General features: G+C 38.8%; 1 protein-coding gene across 1 annotated transcript in view; it reads right to left on the reverse strand.

Annotated features, from left to right (window-relative positions):
- The window catches only part of mtt (mangetout), a 390,272-nt gene that overhangs the window by 207,366 nt on the left and 163,289 nt on the right, over nucleotides 1-19,617 (reverse strand). The window contains exon 5 of the mRNA XM_083135134.1: nucleotides 18,920-19,171. Coding sequence (XP_082991260.1) covers nucleotides 18,920-19,171 — 252 coding nt within the window. The remainder of the gene's footprint in view (nucleotides 1-18,919; nucleotides 19,172-19,617) is intronic.

Here is a 19,617-nt window from a genome sequence, read left to right on the forward strand (position 1 = left end):
CTAGCAGTGAATATTCTCAAAATCTCACGTGTGGGGATATTATTTTGCCACATGTATTTCAATCTTACACATTTTATCAGGACTCAAACCCAGAAGCCTCTTGATTACAAGGCAATAAAAGCCATGGGGCTATGCACCACACTCTACTGGTCTCAGAACCCAGGAGCTATGAGCTCTATATCAACTAAATACAGTCAAAATTGGATTTTGAACTGTGCAATGAATATTCTGTAAGTCTCACTTGTGTTTATATTAACAGAACAAGGCAAAACCAGAAATGGATTCAGGCTTGCATGACAGCATACAAGAGGGCAATGTTCTTTTACTAAGAATTTCCCCCCTGTTACACAGAAATAATAATAGAAGTTTTATGCCCTTTCAGTGAATTCTGTGTAGATTATATCTCTTGCGTGCCAGCATATAAAGCCACTACGCATGCAAGCAAAACTTCCCGATCAAAATTTTTTGATTGCTGAGCTAAATAATTGCTTACCCTGGGCAATGGAACTGATCAAAAATTAAAAAGAACATGAAACAGCCTGCCCTTGTCCTATTGTATTGATCTGTAAGTTGTAGCGCATGAGAATATAAGCATTTTTGGCTTAATTTCAAGTGTAGTCAAAACAATATCAAGAGGGGCATATTTTTGACACGCTTATAGACAACAAACTAAGAAATTCAGCCTTTGTATACATGGCGGAATCAATCTGAGGGGGGGCTCACCATTTCTACACTAGAATTCAAGATTATTGGGATTTTGACAGAAAAACACACTGTAAACAATAAGATCATATGGGAACTTGGCATAGTTTTAAGTGTAGGCAAATCTGTCTGTTGAGGGTTCTTCTTTTCTACACTAGAATTCAGAATTCTTGGGATTAAAAGCATATCACACTTGAAGAATTGGGGCATATGCCCCTCTTGACATTGTTTTAAGTGTAGCCAAATCGGGTTGTTCAATCAAATAACCTCTTCATTTGTACGCTATAAGTGAGTTTATAATATCATCAATCCCACTACTTATCGCCAACAAGCAAGAATAGCTTTTCTACAACCCCCATTACAAAATTTTTAATCTAAAAAAAAAAACACCCAAAGCACTCCAATAGGGTTGCAGAGTTTTTTACGATCAAATCGAATTTCTTGAAAAAATAATAATTGAGGGGGCGGCGCTTGCTTGTACTCTCCCACTCTCCTATTGTTCACCGAACATGCTCTTCACGCGGCACAGTCGAATTCAAATACCGCTACAATACCATTTTTTGCATCATGAGGAGCAAAAAAAAACATCGTAGCAGGGGGCCCAAGAACATCGTAGGAAAGGTGTCCCGTTTAGGTCGTAGCAGGGAGGGGGGGGGGTAGAGAGGAGGAAGCATTAACGCCGCTATTGCCAGCTGACGTCTTCTTCATCTTACTGCATAGTTATCATCTTATAGAAGGTTACGCCGTCAACTTGTAACTTGTAGGTTAGCCTCGCCTGTGAAATATCATATGTTTAAAAAAACAAGAGGTTTTTTGTGAAGCAACTAGTCAGTGTTGCCAACTCCTATTGGTAGGTTAGCTTCGCCTGTAAAATATCACCATGGGGAAATTTTCTTGGGGTGGGTTGGCAACACTGAACCCCAATTAATGGCTGTCAAGCAGGCTTATTGTACTACTACAAAACTAGGTCAAAGCACGTAGAGGCTCTCGTGTAGTTTAGCACGTAATAAAACGATAGGTTAATTTATATCACGATCTTGCGTGATATAACTACCAAGTGTGAGTGCGAAAAAAGGGAAATTTTACTAAAACATCGCTAAACGCTAAAACATCGACAAAAAATTGTCAAAATATGTCAAAAACTGATATTCAATCGATAAAAAAAGAGGATACAAATGCATACCTACAAAGTGCGAGGTGGGAAAAAAGGGAAATTTTACTAAAACATCGCTAAACGCTAAATCATCGACAAAAAATTGTCAAAATATGTCAAAAATTGATATTCAATTGATAAAAAAGAGGCTAAAAGACGATACCTACTAAGTGCTACTTTGAAACTACTTCCTTCTTTAGTTTCTTTTACCTTCCTAACAGCATATTCTAAGGCAAAATTAAAGAGCAATGGAGATAATGCATCTCCTTGTTTTAACCCATCATGAATTGTAAATTTGTCAGACATATTAATAAATACACGAATTTTACTTTCTGTTTCACTGGTGCATATGTTTATCATACTAACAAGCTTCTTAGGTATTCCAAACTCTACTAATATATTATATAATTTATGTCTTTTGACCGAATCATATGCTTTTTTTGAAATCAATGAATAGCTGATGGACATTTTGATTATATTCCCACGTTTTTTCAAGTGTCTGTCTGATGTGAAAAATTTGATCTGTAGTTGATCTGTTACGTTTAAATCCACATTGATAATCACCTATAATTTCATTAGCATATGGTGTTAGTCTTGTTAAAAGAATGTTAGACAATATTTTGTATGTTGTTGAGAGTAGAGAAATTCCACGGTAATTATTGCAGTTCATTTTATCACCCTGTTTAAACACAGGGACAATTATGGATTCTTTCCACTGTTGAGGGATTTCTTCTTTATTCCATATTAAACAAATTAATTTATGAATTTGACATATTAATGAATTTCCACCATATTTAATTAAGTCAGCTGGTATTAAATCAATGCCAGGTGCTTTGTTATTCTTTAGCCTTTTAATAGCATCTTTAACTTCAGTCAAGTTAGGTTCTGGAACTAAAGGTTCTGCTGTGTGTACTTCATTCACTTCTGATTTATCTCCTACATGGACATTTCAAAGGTCATTAAAGTAGTTCTTCCATCTATTTAGAATATCGCTTGAGTCAGCTAGAAAATCACCGTCTTTATCTTTTATCAAGTTTACTTTAGGTTGCCACCCCTTTATAAACTCATTTACACCTTCATATAAATGATATTTTTATTTTTGCTGTTTGTTTCAATTTCGTTAATTTTGCTTTTCAACTAATCTCTTTTTTTACTAATAAACGTGCGGTTAACTTCTCGCTTTATTCTATTATAATTGTTTAGATTTGTATCATCAGAGTTATTTAACCACCTAAGTCTAGCCTGATTTCTTATTTCTATTAGATTATGACATTCATTATCAAACCATGGCTTACTTTTTCTGGGTTTTTGGTATCCTATACTTTCTTTAGCTGCTGATTCTATTGCATTACGTATGTGCTCCCAATTCTTATTTACGTCTGTTTCATTTATATTTTCATCATCATTTAAATCCTGCAAGACATCAAATCTATTTGACAGTTTAATTTGGTAATCTTTCTTAATTCTTTCATGAGTAAACTTTCCTGTATCAAATTTTATAACTTTTAGATTTTGTTGCTTATGATTTATCACTGAGAGTCTTTCTCTTAATTTAGCTATTACTAAATAATGGTCACTGGCACAGTCAGCACCTCTATGTGTACGAACATCAATTATACTAGTATGCCTCTTGAGGACATCCTTTCTATATTCGAAAAACTTCTGTCTCCTGTAGTTCTTTTGGGAGATTTTAATTCCTACCATCGTTTGTGGGCATCCGTTCGTACAGAGCACCGGGGTGAAATTGTAGATCAATTCCGTGAGTCATCAGCTTTAACGTTGCTGAACGATGGGACTCCCACATATTTCAGTCCTTCCTCAGGCACATACTCTGCGTTGGACTTGTGATCACTTCCCACTATTTCTAATTTTCGAACACCTCCAGCACTCACGTGAACAACACCCTCACTGGCATCTCAGTCGGGCCGACTGGGGTGCCTTCGTGCGTGCAATGGACAATGAAGTCGATCTTGCGTCGACTTTGACAGCCATCGACGCCTTAGATATATTTGTGTCACGAGTGCATGATGCTGCACGCACCTCCATTCCACATCCCAGTGGACCTGCGAGGCGACGCCTAGTTTCCTGGTGTACTGCGGAGATCAGTGCAGCCATCAAGGACCGCAATCATGCCCTAGATCGATTCAAGAGGAACCACACTGCCACAAAGCTCGAGCAGTTCCGTATTAAACGTGCCCGTACCCGTCGGCTCATTCGAGCCAGTAAGAAGGCGTGCTGGGTCCTATGCGTGTCTTCTCTGACGAAGCAGGCTTCGTCGAAAGCCGTTTGGACCAAAGTACGTCGCATCCAGGGGGGTCTGGAGCACGATGGGACGTTGTACACAGATTCCGGAGACATAGCTAATATCTTGGCCACACAGTTTTCTGATGCGTCTAGCTCAGAAAATTATGAACCACGTTTCCGCCGTGAGAAGGACCGTCAGGAACGACGCCATACAACTCTCCTTTCACTGAATGGGAGTTCGATCAGGCGCTTCGAGATTCTAAGAATACAGCTCCTGGAGTGGAAAAGATCCACTATGAGATGCTTCGTCATCTGGCCATTGGAGCAAAACATTTCCTTCTGGCGGTATTCAACAGGCTTTGGTTGGAGGACTCTTTCCCTACCTCCTGGAAAGAAGCAATTATCGTTCCCATCCTGAAACCAGGTAAACAACGCACCGCAGCCTCGAGTTATAGGCCTATTGCCTTAACTAGCTGTGTGTGAAAGTTGATGAAACGCATGATCAACAAGCGTCTCATCTGGTTTTTGGAGGAAAACTGTTTGATAAATAATTTTCAATGTGGTTTTCGCTCCAACCGTTCCACATTGGACCATCTGGTTCAGCTGGAAACACACATTCAGGACGCATTCCTCAACAAGGAACATTTAGTTGCAGTTTTCTTTGACCTCCAAAAAGCATATGACACAACTTGGCGCTTTGGCATCATAAAGCAGCTCCATTCTTGTGGCGTCCGTGGCCATATGGCGTACTTTATTCAAAACTTTTTATCTGATCGTTTTTTTCCGAGTACGTGTTGGGAACTCCTTTTCGGATCTTCACGAACAAGAGAACGGTGTCCCGCAGGGCAGCGTACTTAGTGTGACTATGTTTGCCATAGCAGTGAACAGTGTTATGGCAAGCATTGTTGCCCCTGTACATGGTCTTCTGTATGTAGACGACCTCACGATCTTTTGTCGCTCACGGAATCTCGCGTCAGCTTCTCGTTAACTCCAACTGACGATAAACCGCTTGGTTGAGTGGTCCTCCCAAACAGGTTTCACCTTCTCATCCAAGAAATCCGTGTGTGTCCACTTTTGTCGTCAGGGTACATGTCATGTAGATCCTGACCTGTACATGGGGAAATCTCCCCTGTGCTTCGTGAATGAGGTCCGCTTCCTGAGCCTCATTTTCGATAAGAAATTAACATGGCTACCTCACCTTCGCCAGTTAAAGTTCTCTTGTCTTCGAGTTCTCAACCTTTTACGCGTTTTATCTCATACTTCTTGGGGTGCTGATAGGACGGTACTGCTTCGCCTGTACCGTGCACTCATCAGGTCGAAGCTTGATTATGGATGTGTTGTGTATTCTTCTGCCCACCCATCTAGACTTCGCATCCTAGACACCGTCCACCATGCTGGTATACGTGTGTGCACTGGTGCCTTTCGTACCAGTCCAGTCGCCAGTTTATACGTAGAGGCATCTGAGCCGTCGCTGTCTCTGCGAAGACAGCGGCTGGTAGTGAACTACTTCCTCCATCTTCGCTCGATGCTCTCACATTCATCCTATCATGCCGTGTCAGACGAGGGTAGGCTGGCAAGGTATCGCCTCCACCCTAGTGTCACTAGACCATTTGGTGTTCGTGCAGACGAGATCCTGTCAGCACTTGGTGTTGACAGTGATCTTCCTGGCGTCTTTCCACTCATTCCGTTTCTCCCTACCTGGGAGTTTCCTGCACCTTCCATCGATTTTTCTCTGACTGCCCTTCCAAAAGCAGAAACACAAATGGTTGTATACCAGCAACGGGTTTAAGAACTACGTGCGATGAACCCCAATTGTAGTGTGTTTTACACGGATGGGTCCCAAACAGTCGAATCAATTGGTTGCGCCTTCGTCCTAGACCCTCAAAGTTCCAGTTACTCGCTACATCCTGCCTGTTCCATCTATACGGCAGAGTTGTACGCCATTCTAAAGGCACTGGACTTTGCAGACGTCAATGGTCTGAAGAAAGTCCTTGTGTGCAATGATTCGACCAGCGTGTTGCAGACTCTGGATTCGCCGTATTCCCGGAATCCGGTAGCGCAACGCATATTCAGACGGCTTGTGTCCTTATCTGCCAGTGCGAATGTACACTTCTGTTGGGTCCCTAGCCACGTGGGCATCCAGGGGAACGAAGCAGCTGATGCCGTCGCCAAGTCTGCTGATGCAGATGGCGACGTTCTCGTCCACCTTTTGCCAGCTAGCGACCTGCAGAATGTGTTCCGTTGATGCCTTCTTGACACATGGCAGGCCGAGTGGGATACGGAAACGGGGAACAAGCTTCACGCTGTCAAGCTCACCATAGGTGCTTGTGTTCCTCGTCCCGCCCCTCTCGGCGAGAAGAAGTTATTCTTACCCGCATGCGTCTAGGACACAGCCATCTTACGCATAGTCACTTGCTACAAGGGCTGGACCCTCCATTGTGTCGTGTTTGTAATGTTATTTTAAGCATTCGACACATTCTCGTTGAATGTGTCGATCTTGCTTAACAAAGGCAGACTTTTAACCTTTCCGGCTGTTTGTCATCCCTCTTGGGTGATGACAGCAGTATTTTATCAAATGTTTTTAGTTTTCTGCGAAGAGCTGGACTCTTCCACCGTCTGTAAGGAAGTTTTTAGTTTGTTTGTTCTGACTTTTTAATGTGTTGTGTTTGTCTCGTGCAGGTCATTTTACAACCTGCACTTTTAGTTTTTCCCAAGGGGCTATTTACCCCCCTTTTTTAGTTTTCAGTCAAGGGGATATTTCCCCGTATACATAGAAGGGTGCAAAATGGCCTTAAGTGCCGACGCACCCATAAATTTTAAATCAATCAATCAATCAATAAAAATCCCAAGTATAGAGACTTAAGAATTTTAGGAGAAGCCGTTACGATGTAATACGTGCTCATTCTGCCAAAATACTTATAGATATCCTTTGTAAACAAAGAAGGAAAAGTTATAAACAATAATTTAAGAAGTGATTTTGTTAGTGGTTTTGTGTTTAACTTTTAGAGTGCAAGGGCAACACTGTGAAGTTTGTATTGAATTAATCAATCCTGTAAATTAGGTATTGCCAGGTTGTCAGTAGGTGGCGTTAATGTCACACAGCTGTTGTTTCTCTTGTATTTAGTAAGTGTTTAGTCTAGTTATGAATCAGATGAGGTTGAGTCTACTCAGCGTAAACCTCGTGCTGCTTGTGATCCGGATTTCAGGATGGATAAAGCTTTGAAGATGTTTCCCGACGTTAAACGCCTGAGAGAACAGTTAAAACGAGGCAATCCCCGGATGAAGATATGGTGTGAGACGATACCAAAACCCCAGTGTCACCTCGTCCGAAAAGAGCAACAACCTAGGCAGATCCGGATTATACCTCCCCCCGCCAAGGATCCGGAGACCACCCAAAGAGGAAGAAATTGGATGTCACGTCTCAAGGGATCGCTAATCCGGAGCATCGCCACTGAAGATGTCAATCGTGGATACAGTGTCTTACCCTACTCCCCTTCCCATCCAGGAGTAATGGACTTAACCAAAGTAGTGCCTAAATTAAGTAAACCAGTGCAAACCTGTGCAAAATTAGTTGGCACCAGTACGCCAGTTCAAGCAAAAACAATGGCACGTGATGGGCTGAAACCTAAGACTGTTGTGGTTCCCAGACTGTTGAGTGTACTTGAAGATACTTCCCCAGCTGAAACAAGAAGCCAGGAGAAAGGAACTGAAGAACCAGGAGCCGGTTCGAATGCTGAACTTCTAGTGTGGATCGATAAAGTTCGACAGTTAGAAACCGAAAACAGGAAACTGCAGTCTACCATGTGAGACCTGACTCATGCAGAACAAGCTTGGGATACCCTGAAACCAATTGCCAAGGCGGGAGAGCTGTCAGTCGTCCCACCCATGAAGGTCACTAAGAAGAAAGACGTCGTACCCCAGGTTTGTCAGGATGTCCGAACTGAAACAAACAAAATTAAACCTTCTGATGAGCTGAACTGGAAGGGAGACGAAGCATTGTTGGCAACTCAGTTGAAGGCCATTTTAAAAGGCAAGCCGATGCCTTATGTGAAAACTATTTCCATCCTCAGGAAGCAGAAAATCCGAGGTTTCCATTTATTAAATTTTTAAAGCAAGAAGGACTTTTGTTATGAACATTTGATTTAATGTAAAATGAGTTATGTTCAACTCTTATTACTAATAGTTCTGAACTAAGCATTTTTCTTCGTTAACTTGTTTTAATGTGAAAGAAGTTGTGACAATTTATCTTATGTGACATTTATAGTATAATCTTTCTAGAGTTCTGTAAGAGAACATATGTTTAATTGTTGTAAGGTTAATTTTCTAATCAAATCTCTTTCATTCATTTTAAATCAAAAGATTTTCCCCGAAGGGAGGGGTTATTGTAACGAACCCGTCTCGTCAAAAACTGTACGAGTCGCACCTCTATTTTCATGACCATTCTAAGAATATAAGAATTTGAGATTTATCTAAATTTTAAAGATGAGTTCCACCTATATTTTGGGGAACTTATTTTAGGAATATACTTTTATTAGTTTATTACTTCTCCACCCGTCTTCGCTAGTGTCGCAGACCCTATATAAAGGCCAAAGCTTAGGTGGCAAGTTAGTTAGACTCCGCCTGCGGGCGAGAGAAGGTGCGCTCCGCTACGGCGAGAGACCAAACACCAAGAAGGGAGTTAGACTCTGGTAAATTATGAATGGACTAAGTTTATCCTTTGAATAACCTCTCTGTGTTTGTTTAAGTTTTTCGTTCTGAACTTTGTTGTTAAATAAAATTTTATATGTTAAAGTCTATCCTGTGTATCGCTCTGGTCCAGCCTTTGGCGCTACCCTTTCAACTGGCAACATACACCCGAACCCTGAGAACAATTAACAGTCACATGACACCGCTGGAGGAAAAGGTTAGCATTATGGGTAATCTTGAAACGACGGAATTGTGAGAGAGATATCTATGCCTGCCTGCCTCAGTGAGGACGACAGAGGACGTTGCACGGTCTTCACTGGCCCTTCGAGGAAACTTGCAAAAATATTCTGCAACAATTGTACAATGCTGCGTAAGAAAAATCCAGGTGCAGTATTTCTTAGGAGTCCAAGGAAAAGCTTGGCAATATTTTCTCAAGTGTTAAGGACATCTTGGTCCAGCAGGCATGCGATTCACTTTACGCAATTTTCCTACCCTTCTTAAAGGTAATGTACAACTTACATTCAACAACATCTGACAACATATTCTCAGTGTATTGTTGTTTCAATCTGGCACAAATTTCAGACTTTTTACAGCCTTCTTTCGTGAGGAATTCGTTTGCAATGTGTTGATCGATACTCACGTGCGCCTTTCATTCACTCATCGTTCTAACGACTAACTCACTCCACAGCAATAACCGGGAGGTGGTGTAACTGAGTTTGGACAGTGTCGCCAACCTCCCAATACCACACTTGTTCCCACACCAGATGGCACCAGGTACAGTGGAATCTATGAGTATTGCCGTGCAAATTGTCCTACACAATGTCCGTGCACTTCATTTGACCCAATAAGATCTTCAAGAATTGAAACAAAACTCAAAATAAGCGGTTGACAAGTTCTGCACCAGTATAGCCTACATAAAATTCAATCGCTTAAAAAAACACTTAGGATGTAAGAGTAAAAATAATTAAAATAATCATGGATAATTGCACGGTAATACTCATGGATCCCAATGTACAAATTATAATTCATATTTGCCCAAGTAGCTAGCCTCCCATGGCGGAGTGGTTAGCACAACACGCTACGAGGCCCGGGGTCCTGGGTTCGAATCCCGGTCAGGGCATGGGTATTTGTGAGTGTACATTTATCAATTTCATCATATCATCACTTATCCACATCTTCGCAAATTAGCCAAAAGTTGCACAAAAGGCGAAGTAAAAGAAAGGAAATCAATCAATCAATCAATCAATATTTGCCCAAGCCTTGTAACTTGAAATTTTTACAGCAGGTAGATGCTTTATTGGAGTTGGCCAGATTTGATATTCATTGCGATTTAAAGCTGTAGAAAGATAGCAGACAATAACCGATTTTTCTATTTTGCAAAATCTTCAAATTCGGCCTATATATGTTTAGACTACATTTACTTAAACTTAGAAATGAAACTACGTATCAGCAATATTAGTGGCCAAGGTCCACTGCAGTATCATATGAACACACCGATATATAGTATGTTTGTCAGAAGGTGGATAAAGATTGTAATTATTACTGTGATCATGACAACTGCCATAAATTCAAAGCTACGACCTGTCGTTCTTAAATTATCTAGAAACATGAAGTAAGTGATTATTTTATTCAGCTTAACTTTGATTGATAGAATTGGTGTTTTACGTCCACTTTATGCACAGTAAGGCAAATTGGGACTGGACCTACCGTTTAAAGTGGGATCCGAACCACTATATGTGCCTCCACTGAGTATCGAACCCGGGACACCTTGAAGCTTAACTTTTAAAGTTACATTTAACGTACTACAATTGATGCACTATAAATATATTTTAAAGATATGGAGTGTATTCAGTAATATCAGTGTTGTGCTATGAAATTTACAAACAGGGATGACCTGACCTTAAGAGGTAACTTTTATGGTGGATTATTTTATGTAATCATTGCTATATTTTTCCATGTATCTAATAAGTATTTCTGAAGGGAAGTTGACTGAACAATGCATTACATACCAGATTGTTTTAATCCAAGTAGCGAACATCACTGCTATTCTGCCCTCTTTATGTTTCATGACGATAATTTTTTAGAATATATCTTGATTAGTATTCTTATTTTTCACGAACAATGTTTTACTATTATTTACATTGCTGATACTATTTCTGTAACACAATTATAGAATTGTTTTCCCAGAAATTACTAAATCGATGTAATGTTACCGCAAGACATGTGATACATGTAGCTCTCAATATCAGTAGTCACTATCTATTAGCATGTTTTAACATAGCTTAGGGCAAGCAGTCATATTCAGAATTTCTAGATTTCATACCAAACGGATCAATGAAGTGAGTATACGAGTACAATAACATGTGCAATTAGTGAAAAACAGTAATAAGTTGCAACTTGAGAAGTTGAAAATAATATTTGTAAAATTTGTGTTTTCAGTGGCCGCGGTGGCTCAGTCGGTAATGCGTCTGACTACCATGCTCAAGGTCCCGGGTTCGATCCCCGGCCGGTTCAAATCTGGGAACTTTTATAACGTTGGAAGCGGCCCCGGCGCCCACCCAGCGTCGAATAACATGGGTACCTGGGGGAAACCCTGGGGTGTAAAGGCGGTCAGGGGCGTGATGCTGATCACATCACCCCCACTCATGATCGGATCAAGAAAGTGTGGGGCGTTACCCCTACATCCCCTATACGCCTTCATGGCGTGGTGCTGAGCACTTTACTTTTTTTTAAAAAAATGTGTGTTTTCTTCTAATTCCGTGAACCATTTTCCTCCTCAGGATTGAACTAATTTTCTAAAAACCTTTTTTAATTGAGTCTTAATCCAATATAGTATATAAAGCCCCAATCCCACCACTGACTGACCCACTTACGTAAATGTTCTCCATGGAGGAAACTCCGGAGCCGAAAAATGCCCGAATACGACCCCCATGAAATCGTCCCAAAAGACCGATAAAATTAAAAAAGCTCTTAATTAGCTATTTTTAACGGTGAAAATGCCCTTTTTCACGTCCTTAGCAAGCCCTTTTCGCAGCTCACATTGTTTCCTTCAATTCTTAATTGTCTAGCTGACATTATATTTATCACAGATCAATAAACTCCTGGTTTCGAAAAGGTGCCTCAAATAAGGGTGACATCTACATAAGAAGAAGATTCAGTACATATTGTTATATTCAATGCGAAAATATTATGTACATCGTGCTTCTTTAACTAAATGTTTAGAGGCATAATAACAAACAATTCTTTAGAGCTTGCCGTGCTTGTTGCTGTCCATGGAAACGGACGTTGCTAGGGGACTTAAAGAAAGTTTATTTTCACCCCGAAAACTACTGTAAGGGAATTATGATAGACTTTTCGAATTTCAAAACATGAACATGAGAATTTATTACAGAGGAGAGGTAGGAATTTGAGGGGAATGACGGAAAACAATTATTTTTCAATTTTGTCTACAAATGTGAAAATGACAAAAGATGTAAATATTGCTTTTACAATTTAATGTCGCTATTAAGTTCGTTTATACAATAAATCTAACTAACTATCATGAAATGGTTATTGCTTACTCACTTTATTATTAAGAAAGTAGACAATTCTGAATATTTTGTATATTTGTACCATATTAGAGCCCGTACACACACACACAAAGTTACATTCAAAACTTTCTAAATAAGCGAACCACGTCGGTGAACGCACGAAATGACGGAAACAATTATTTTCAAATTACGTTTAAAAATGTGAAAATGACACAAGACGTAAATACTGCTTTTCCAATGTAGTTTCGCTATTCAATTCGTTTATATGAAATATCTATTTTGAAACGGACAATATTTAGCCAGTTTATTATTAAGAAAATAGACAATAATATGTTGAATATTTGTACAATATTAGAGTACACACATAAAGTTATTTTTTAAACAATTTAAATTATCAAACTTATACACTTGTTCCTCTTCACATTTAGTACAGCTAAGCGGGCTCAAAAAGGGCAATTTATGCAAACTTTAACCTTGAATAATTTAACAATTACAAGACAAGCGAAACTAAAAATTATCATAGTTACTAAGTTCTATGCATAGTTTCAATTCCCCAAATTTCATGAAAATCGGTGATGGTCAGGTTGGAAATTGCACATATCTGTGTTGATTTGGCATGGAATGACTCTTACATAACTTTTCTCCAAGAAGGAAGCCCTGGAGGCGAAAAGTGCCCGATTACAACCCCCCATGAAATCGTCCCAAACGACGGAGAAAATTAAAAATCCCTCAATTATCCCTTCTTTATGGGAGAAAATGTCATTTCTTAATATCCTTAGCAACCATTTCCACGGGCATTTTTTGAAGCACGCATTGTTTCTATTAATTATTATTTGTCTGGCTACATTATATTTCTCACAGATCACACAAAAATGAATGAACTCCCTGTTTTGAAAAGGTGCCTCAAACAAGGGTGACATCTACATAAGAAGAAAATCAATGCAGCCAGATACAATTACGTATATATTGGTATACTGAATGCGAAAATATCTACATCATGCTTATTTCAACTTAATGTTTATAGGTATAATAACAAACAATTCTTTAGAGCTTGCCGTGCTTGTTGTTGAGTATGGAAACGGACGTTGCTAGGGAACTTAAATAAAGTTTATTCTCACACCGAAAACTACTGTAAGGGCATTATGCTAGATGTTTCGAATTGCAAAACATGAGCATGAGAATTTATTACAGGGGAGAGGTAGGGATTCGAAGGGAATGACAGAAAACAATTATTTTTCAATTACGTTTAAAAATGAGAAAATGACAAAAGACGTAAAATATTGCTTACCCGATTTAGTGTAGCTATTGAATTATTTTATGCAATACATCCTACTAACTATCTTGAAACGGATATTACTTATTTAGTTTATTATTAAGAAAATAGACAATATTTGTACCATATTAGAGCCCATGCACACATAACATTACGTTGTGCACCATTTTCCCCTCGTGGCTTTTACAACTTCTACATACAAAAATAAAATTTGAAATTGACATACCTTGTTTAAATAGTTTTCAAATTGCAAACGAAATTTAAAAATAATTAATCTTGATATCTAAAATAACAACAAATCTCCTGCATGTGTTTGGATTTTTATGAAACACACTGATTAATGTAAGCACAGATGTTGCAATGTTAGATTAAAAATGTACACGGTCATATTCGACTGAGGCGACACATGGTGCCCAAGAAAATAATACGTAACAATTAAAGTAATTTGCACTTTGTATCTTTCAGTGCTTAGTTGAGTGTTTTTAGTGCCTTCGAAAACTTTTTTATTATCCTCGAGATAATCATCATCACATATGATTAAATTCCTAGTTAGAAAACATGTATCAGACAAGAGACAACTACATAAGAAGATTTAGTCCAGAGATAACATAAACAGTCCTGTATAACTTACTTAATTAGTACTCCAAATTCGAAAAGAGCTACATTATGGTTATTTTAATGAAATTTTTTTTAGACATGCAATACTGTCGTGCTAACCATGCCTGTAATTGACCTTGGAAACAGACGTTGAAAATGATACCTTAATGTCATATTTTTCAAGTATTGACGTCAGGTAAAATATTCGTGTCAATTGTCCGTACCTTACAGAAAATAAATTTTGTTAGGGGAGTTGACTACCAGAAGAAAACTAAGTGTGTGGCTCATGTTCTTTAAAAATTATTCGGTGCACAATAAGAGATTCTAACAATATACCGTAGAAAATTATGGGCTGAATCTGCCAGGTGAAGATAAAATATATATTTCCTTAATTTTCTTGCTGAAAAAACAAATGAACATTGATGGATAGTAAGTTACATATAACTAGATTTACCTTCACCTTAAGTTAGGTTTCAAGTTTTGTGCAGTATATATTTAGTGTATTATCTTAAAAATGAATACTAGGGAACTTAAAGAAAGTTTATTTTCACCCCGGAAACTACTGTAAGTGAAAAATGCTAGACTTTTCGAATTTCAAAAAATGAGCTTGAGAATTTATTACAGAGGAGAGGTAGGAATTTGAGAGGAATGACGGAAAACAATTATTTTTCAATTAAGTTTACAAATGTGAAAATGACAAACGACGTAAATATTGCTTTCTCAATTTAATGTCGCTATTAAATTCGTTTATGTAAAAAATCAAACTAACTATCTTGAAACGGTTATTGCTTACTCACTTTATTATTAAGAAAGTAGACAATTTTGAATATTTCGTATATACATTTTGTAAGTATGTGCCATATTAGAGCTCGCACACAAACAAAGTTACTTTCATAACTTTCTAAATAAGCGAAGCACGTCGGGGAATCCACGAAATGACGGAAAACAATTATTTTTAAGTTACGTTTAAATATGTGAAAATGACAAAAACATAAGTACTGCTTTTTCAATGTAGTGTCGCTATTCAATTCGTTTATATGAAATATCTAACCATTTTGAAACAGACAATATTTACCAAGTTTATTATTATGAAAATAGACAATAACGTGTTGAATATTTGTACAATATTAGAGTACACGCACAAAATTTTTTTCTAAACTTTTCAAATTGTCAAACTTATACACTTGTTCCCCTTCATCCAATACAACATGCAGATATTTTCAGTCATTAAGATCATTGAGGATCCCCATCTATAACGTAATTGCGTTAGCAACGTGCAGTGGCGTCGCTAGGCCCATTTGGAGGGGGCTTCAGCCCCCCCAATCCCTCGATAAGCCCCCCCAATTTTTAGCTATTATTACATACAGTATTTCGAGAAAACATATTTGAACAATTGTTAATGCTGGAACATACCTCTAGATACATATTCTGGGAAAGACTCGTTTCGTTGTGACATAGTTTTTTTTAAACCACGATGTTACATCTAACACATCATGTCTTTAGCTGGCAACAGTGCAAACGATCGCCGTCATTTGTTCTATTTTCACAATGGTCGCTACGCGAGGAAACGGTAGTGGTGCGTTTTCTGTTACGGAGTTTGTGATATTGTGTATTTGTTATCAAAGCTTTTTGTGACATTTACTGTTGTTCGTACAACAATGGACAAATTTATTATTCGAAGTAAGCGCCTGAAATCGGAAATCGGAAAAGGAAGAGTGTCATGAATTGTGTGTGGATTGTGTTATTGATAATTTTGCAAGAAATTCGAACCGCAGAGTACAGCTGATACATAAAGACATAGTTAACCAGCATTAGAAAAACAGGACAAGAATATCCATCGGTTTTCATAAAAATTAATGCAGTAAGTCTATGTTAGTTTTAATTCCTTATGCTTGTTATATATTATTGTCTTATTAATCACTTTGCTATTTTCAAACATTAAAAATATTTACAATAGTAGTAAGTCATGTATCTGGTTGCAGCCCCCCCAAAGCAGATGGCCTAGTGACGCCACTGGCAACGTGGCCGAAGGTCACACATGCGAGCGTATAAGACGTGGCCAAAGACCACGTCGAAGGTACGCGAGTATTAATATATTAAAATGGATGTGTGTGTGTGTGTGTGTGTGTGTGTCTGTATCTGTGTTTGTTCCGCCATAACTCTCGAACGGCTGGTGCGATTTCAACCAAACTTGGCACGCGTATCACTTGCAATCTTGTAAGCAATACTGTGGAGGTAAGACAACCCTGGCACTCCTAGGGGTGGGGGTGGGCGGGGGTGACATGCAAAAATACTCGAAAACGACTGATATTAACGTGGAATAGATAGTTTTCTGGGTCGCTAAGTGAGACTCCGAATACCGTTCAACTCAATCTCATCACCTACAGGGATGGGGGTTGAGAGGGGGTGAAAAGTAAAATGTCAAAAATAACCTAGATTAGTGTCGAATCCATACCTTTCGGAGTGTCTAAGCTAATTGGTGATATTCACGTTGACCAAACTTAGTACACATATGACTTACAATCTGGAATGAAATACTATGGGGATAAGACACCCCTGGCACCCCTAGGGATGGGGTGTGGGAATCGAAAACGACCAATATTAGTGTGAAATCCATAGGCTTCGGGGTCGATAAGATGAATAGCGACACACCCAATGCCGTTGAACTCCTAGACACCCCCGGCACCCCTAGGGGTGGGGTGGGAAGGGAGTGACATATAAAAAACCGACATTAATGTGGAATCCGTAGTTTTCTTGGTCGATAAGATGAATAGTGACACTTCCAATGCTATTCAATTAAAATACAACCCTGTCACCCCTAGGGTGAGGGGGTGGGAAGGGGTTACATGTTAAAATAATAGAAAACGACCGATATTAATGTAGAATCCATAGTTTTCTGGGTCGCTAAGATAATAGTTACACTTCTAATGCCTTTCAACTCCTAGACAGCCATTGCACCGCTAGGGCTGGGGGTGGGAAGGGAGTGACATGTAAAACGACCGATATTAGTGTGGAATCCATAGTTTTCGGGGTTACTAAGATGAATAATGTCACTCCCAATTCCGTTCAATTTATTTATTCTTTCTCTTGGAGGTGGAACTAAGAATGTTGTTCATAAACTGTTAAGTTTATATTATAGTTAATTTGTAAAAGATATTACTTTATAATTTGTATACTGTACTTATACTTGTAAATACCTGTAAATAAAATTAGTTACATTTCTCGCTATAGTTAGAATTCATTAAACACCCGGGCAACGTCGGGTAATCAGCTAGTACATTATATATATATATATCGTTGTAATCACCACATCTAAACATTGTAATGGAATTCGTTACTAGTGCACTAACCTTCGTTTAAGGCTAACGAAAATTTCCAGTAACAAATTTTCCCAATTGAACATACGAGGGTCACTAATTATTTCGAGCCTAACAATGAAAAAACAGGAATTTGGCATTGAAAACTGCTTTATTGTTTTTCGAAGTATTCTCCTTTATGGTCAATACACTTTTGCATTCGTTCGAACCATTTGTCAAAGCAGTTTTTCCAATCTTCTTGAGACAGCTCCATAATATGGTTTTTGAACGCATCAACGGCGTTTCCCGCCGACGAAAATCGTTGTCCACGCAATTTATTCTTGACATTCGGAAACAAGAAGAAGTCATTGGGTGCCAAATCAGGACTGTACGGCGGATGACCCATCAATTCGATTTTTTGACTGTTCATAAAGTCGGTTGTTAGACGAGATGTGTGACAGCTGGCATTGTCTTGATGAAGAATGATCCGACGGCGTTTGTTTGTTTTCCGTATTTGACCGAAGACCACTGGCAAACATATTGTTGTGTACCATTCAGAGTTGACCGTTCTACGTTCCTCTAAAGGCACAGTTGCCACATGATCAGTTTTCCCGAAAAAACAGGCGACCATTTGTTTCGATGTGCTTCGAGCGAGGAAAAACTTTTGTTGTATTGGGTTCATCTTGAAACACTCATACAGTCGACTGCTGTTTACGTTCCGGCTCATATGCATATATCCATGATCTTATATACGTCTTTTGAAGCACCACGATTGTATTTATTGAGCATTTGTTTGCACCAATTGACGCGAGCGTCTTTTTGAGTTTTTGTCAAATTGTGTGGGATACAACGAGAACATACCTTTCTCACAGCTAAATGATCATTTAATATTTTATATATGCTTGTGGAACTAATGCCTATGGTTGCCTCAATCTCACAGTATGAAACATGACGATCTTGCAGTATTAGGTTTTGCACAGCATCAATGTTTTCTTGAACAACAACTGATTTTGGACGACCTTCGCGAATCTCGTCGGTGAGCGAATGGCGGCCACGATTAAATTCGTTATACCAGCGTTTCACAGTGGCAAAGGATGGGGCTTCATCGCCAAATGTGGAAGTAAGTTCATCGATGCACTCTTGTCTTGACAATCCACGTCGAAAATCGTAAAAATCATCGCACGAAAATGTTCACGAGTTAATTCCATTTTATTGTTGTCGCGCAATCTCCAAGGAAACATAAACAACACAAATGAAGCTATTGACAAAACATTTGAAGTAAGTTATGGTCAATAATGCCAGACGATTCCGTGCAAACGTCAAATCGCGCCTAACTTCAATCAGTGTTGCCAAGGCTCAAAATATAAATAGTGACCCTCGTAATTATTCCAAACTGCATAAAGATAATGCAATTAGCAGAAGCTTGAGAATTACTTACCCGCAAACCAGGGATTCCGATGGTTATTTTCCACTGTCAAATTCAAAAAATAGCTTTCGAAACCTATCACTGGGTTCGCCTGCGGTTGAATGGACAATGTTCCCTCTACTTCTTGCTCGTTGCCATCCGACACCAAGGACCGAGCGCTCCAACCATCCGAGCCAATCCACGAGAAGCTTCCCGTCGCGTTGTTCCTCTTCACCGCCCTCATCACTCCAGCCACCTCCTGGTCAGATCCAAAAATTATCACACCTGCAATATAATAATAATATTAACAGTAATCATTTGCGTAGCTACATATTGCGAGACCCTGGTTGAGATTACAATGTTGATACGTTTTAAGATTATTAATATTATTAACGAGGTATTCATTGGTTGTATTATATTTAATAATATTAACTAATGCAAATATACTTAAAAAGAGTATCGTTGTCTTGGCTCAAGTATAACACATAACCTCTAATCATAGCTATCGTGGGAATAAGGGCTTAAATATTTCGATTCCGGATACGAGCAATAAAATCTTGTGGTTTACTAAATTCAAATAAAAGACTATAAATCACTCAGGAGACCACCTTAGAAATTATTACGTCATGCGCAGTGAACGTCTTTAAAATAATATTGAATTTCTCCGAAATTACTGAAAGGAATTTGATGAAACAAGTCTTATTTTAAAGAATGCGTTTTTATCTAAACGA

This window comes from Lepisma saccharinum, chromosome 14 (genome assembly GCF_977018435.1).
Source record: "Lepisma saccharinum chromosome 14, izLepSacc3.1, whole genome shotgun sequence".
Taxonomy (NCBI): domain Eukaryota; kingdom Metazoa; phylum Arthropoda; class Insecta; order Zygentoma; family Lepismatidae; genus Lepisma; species Lepisma saccharinum.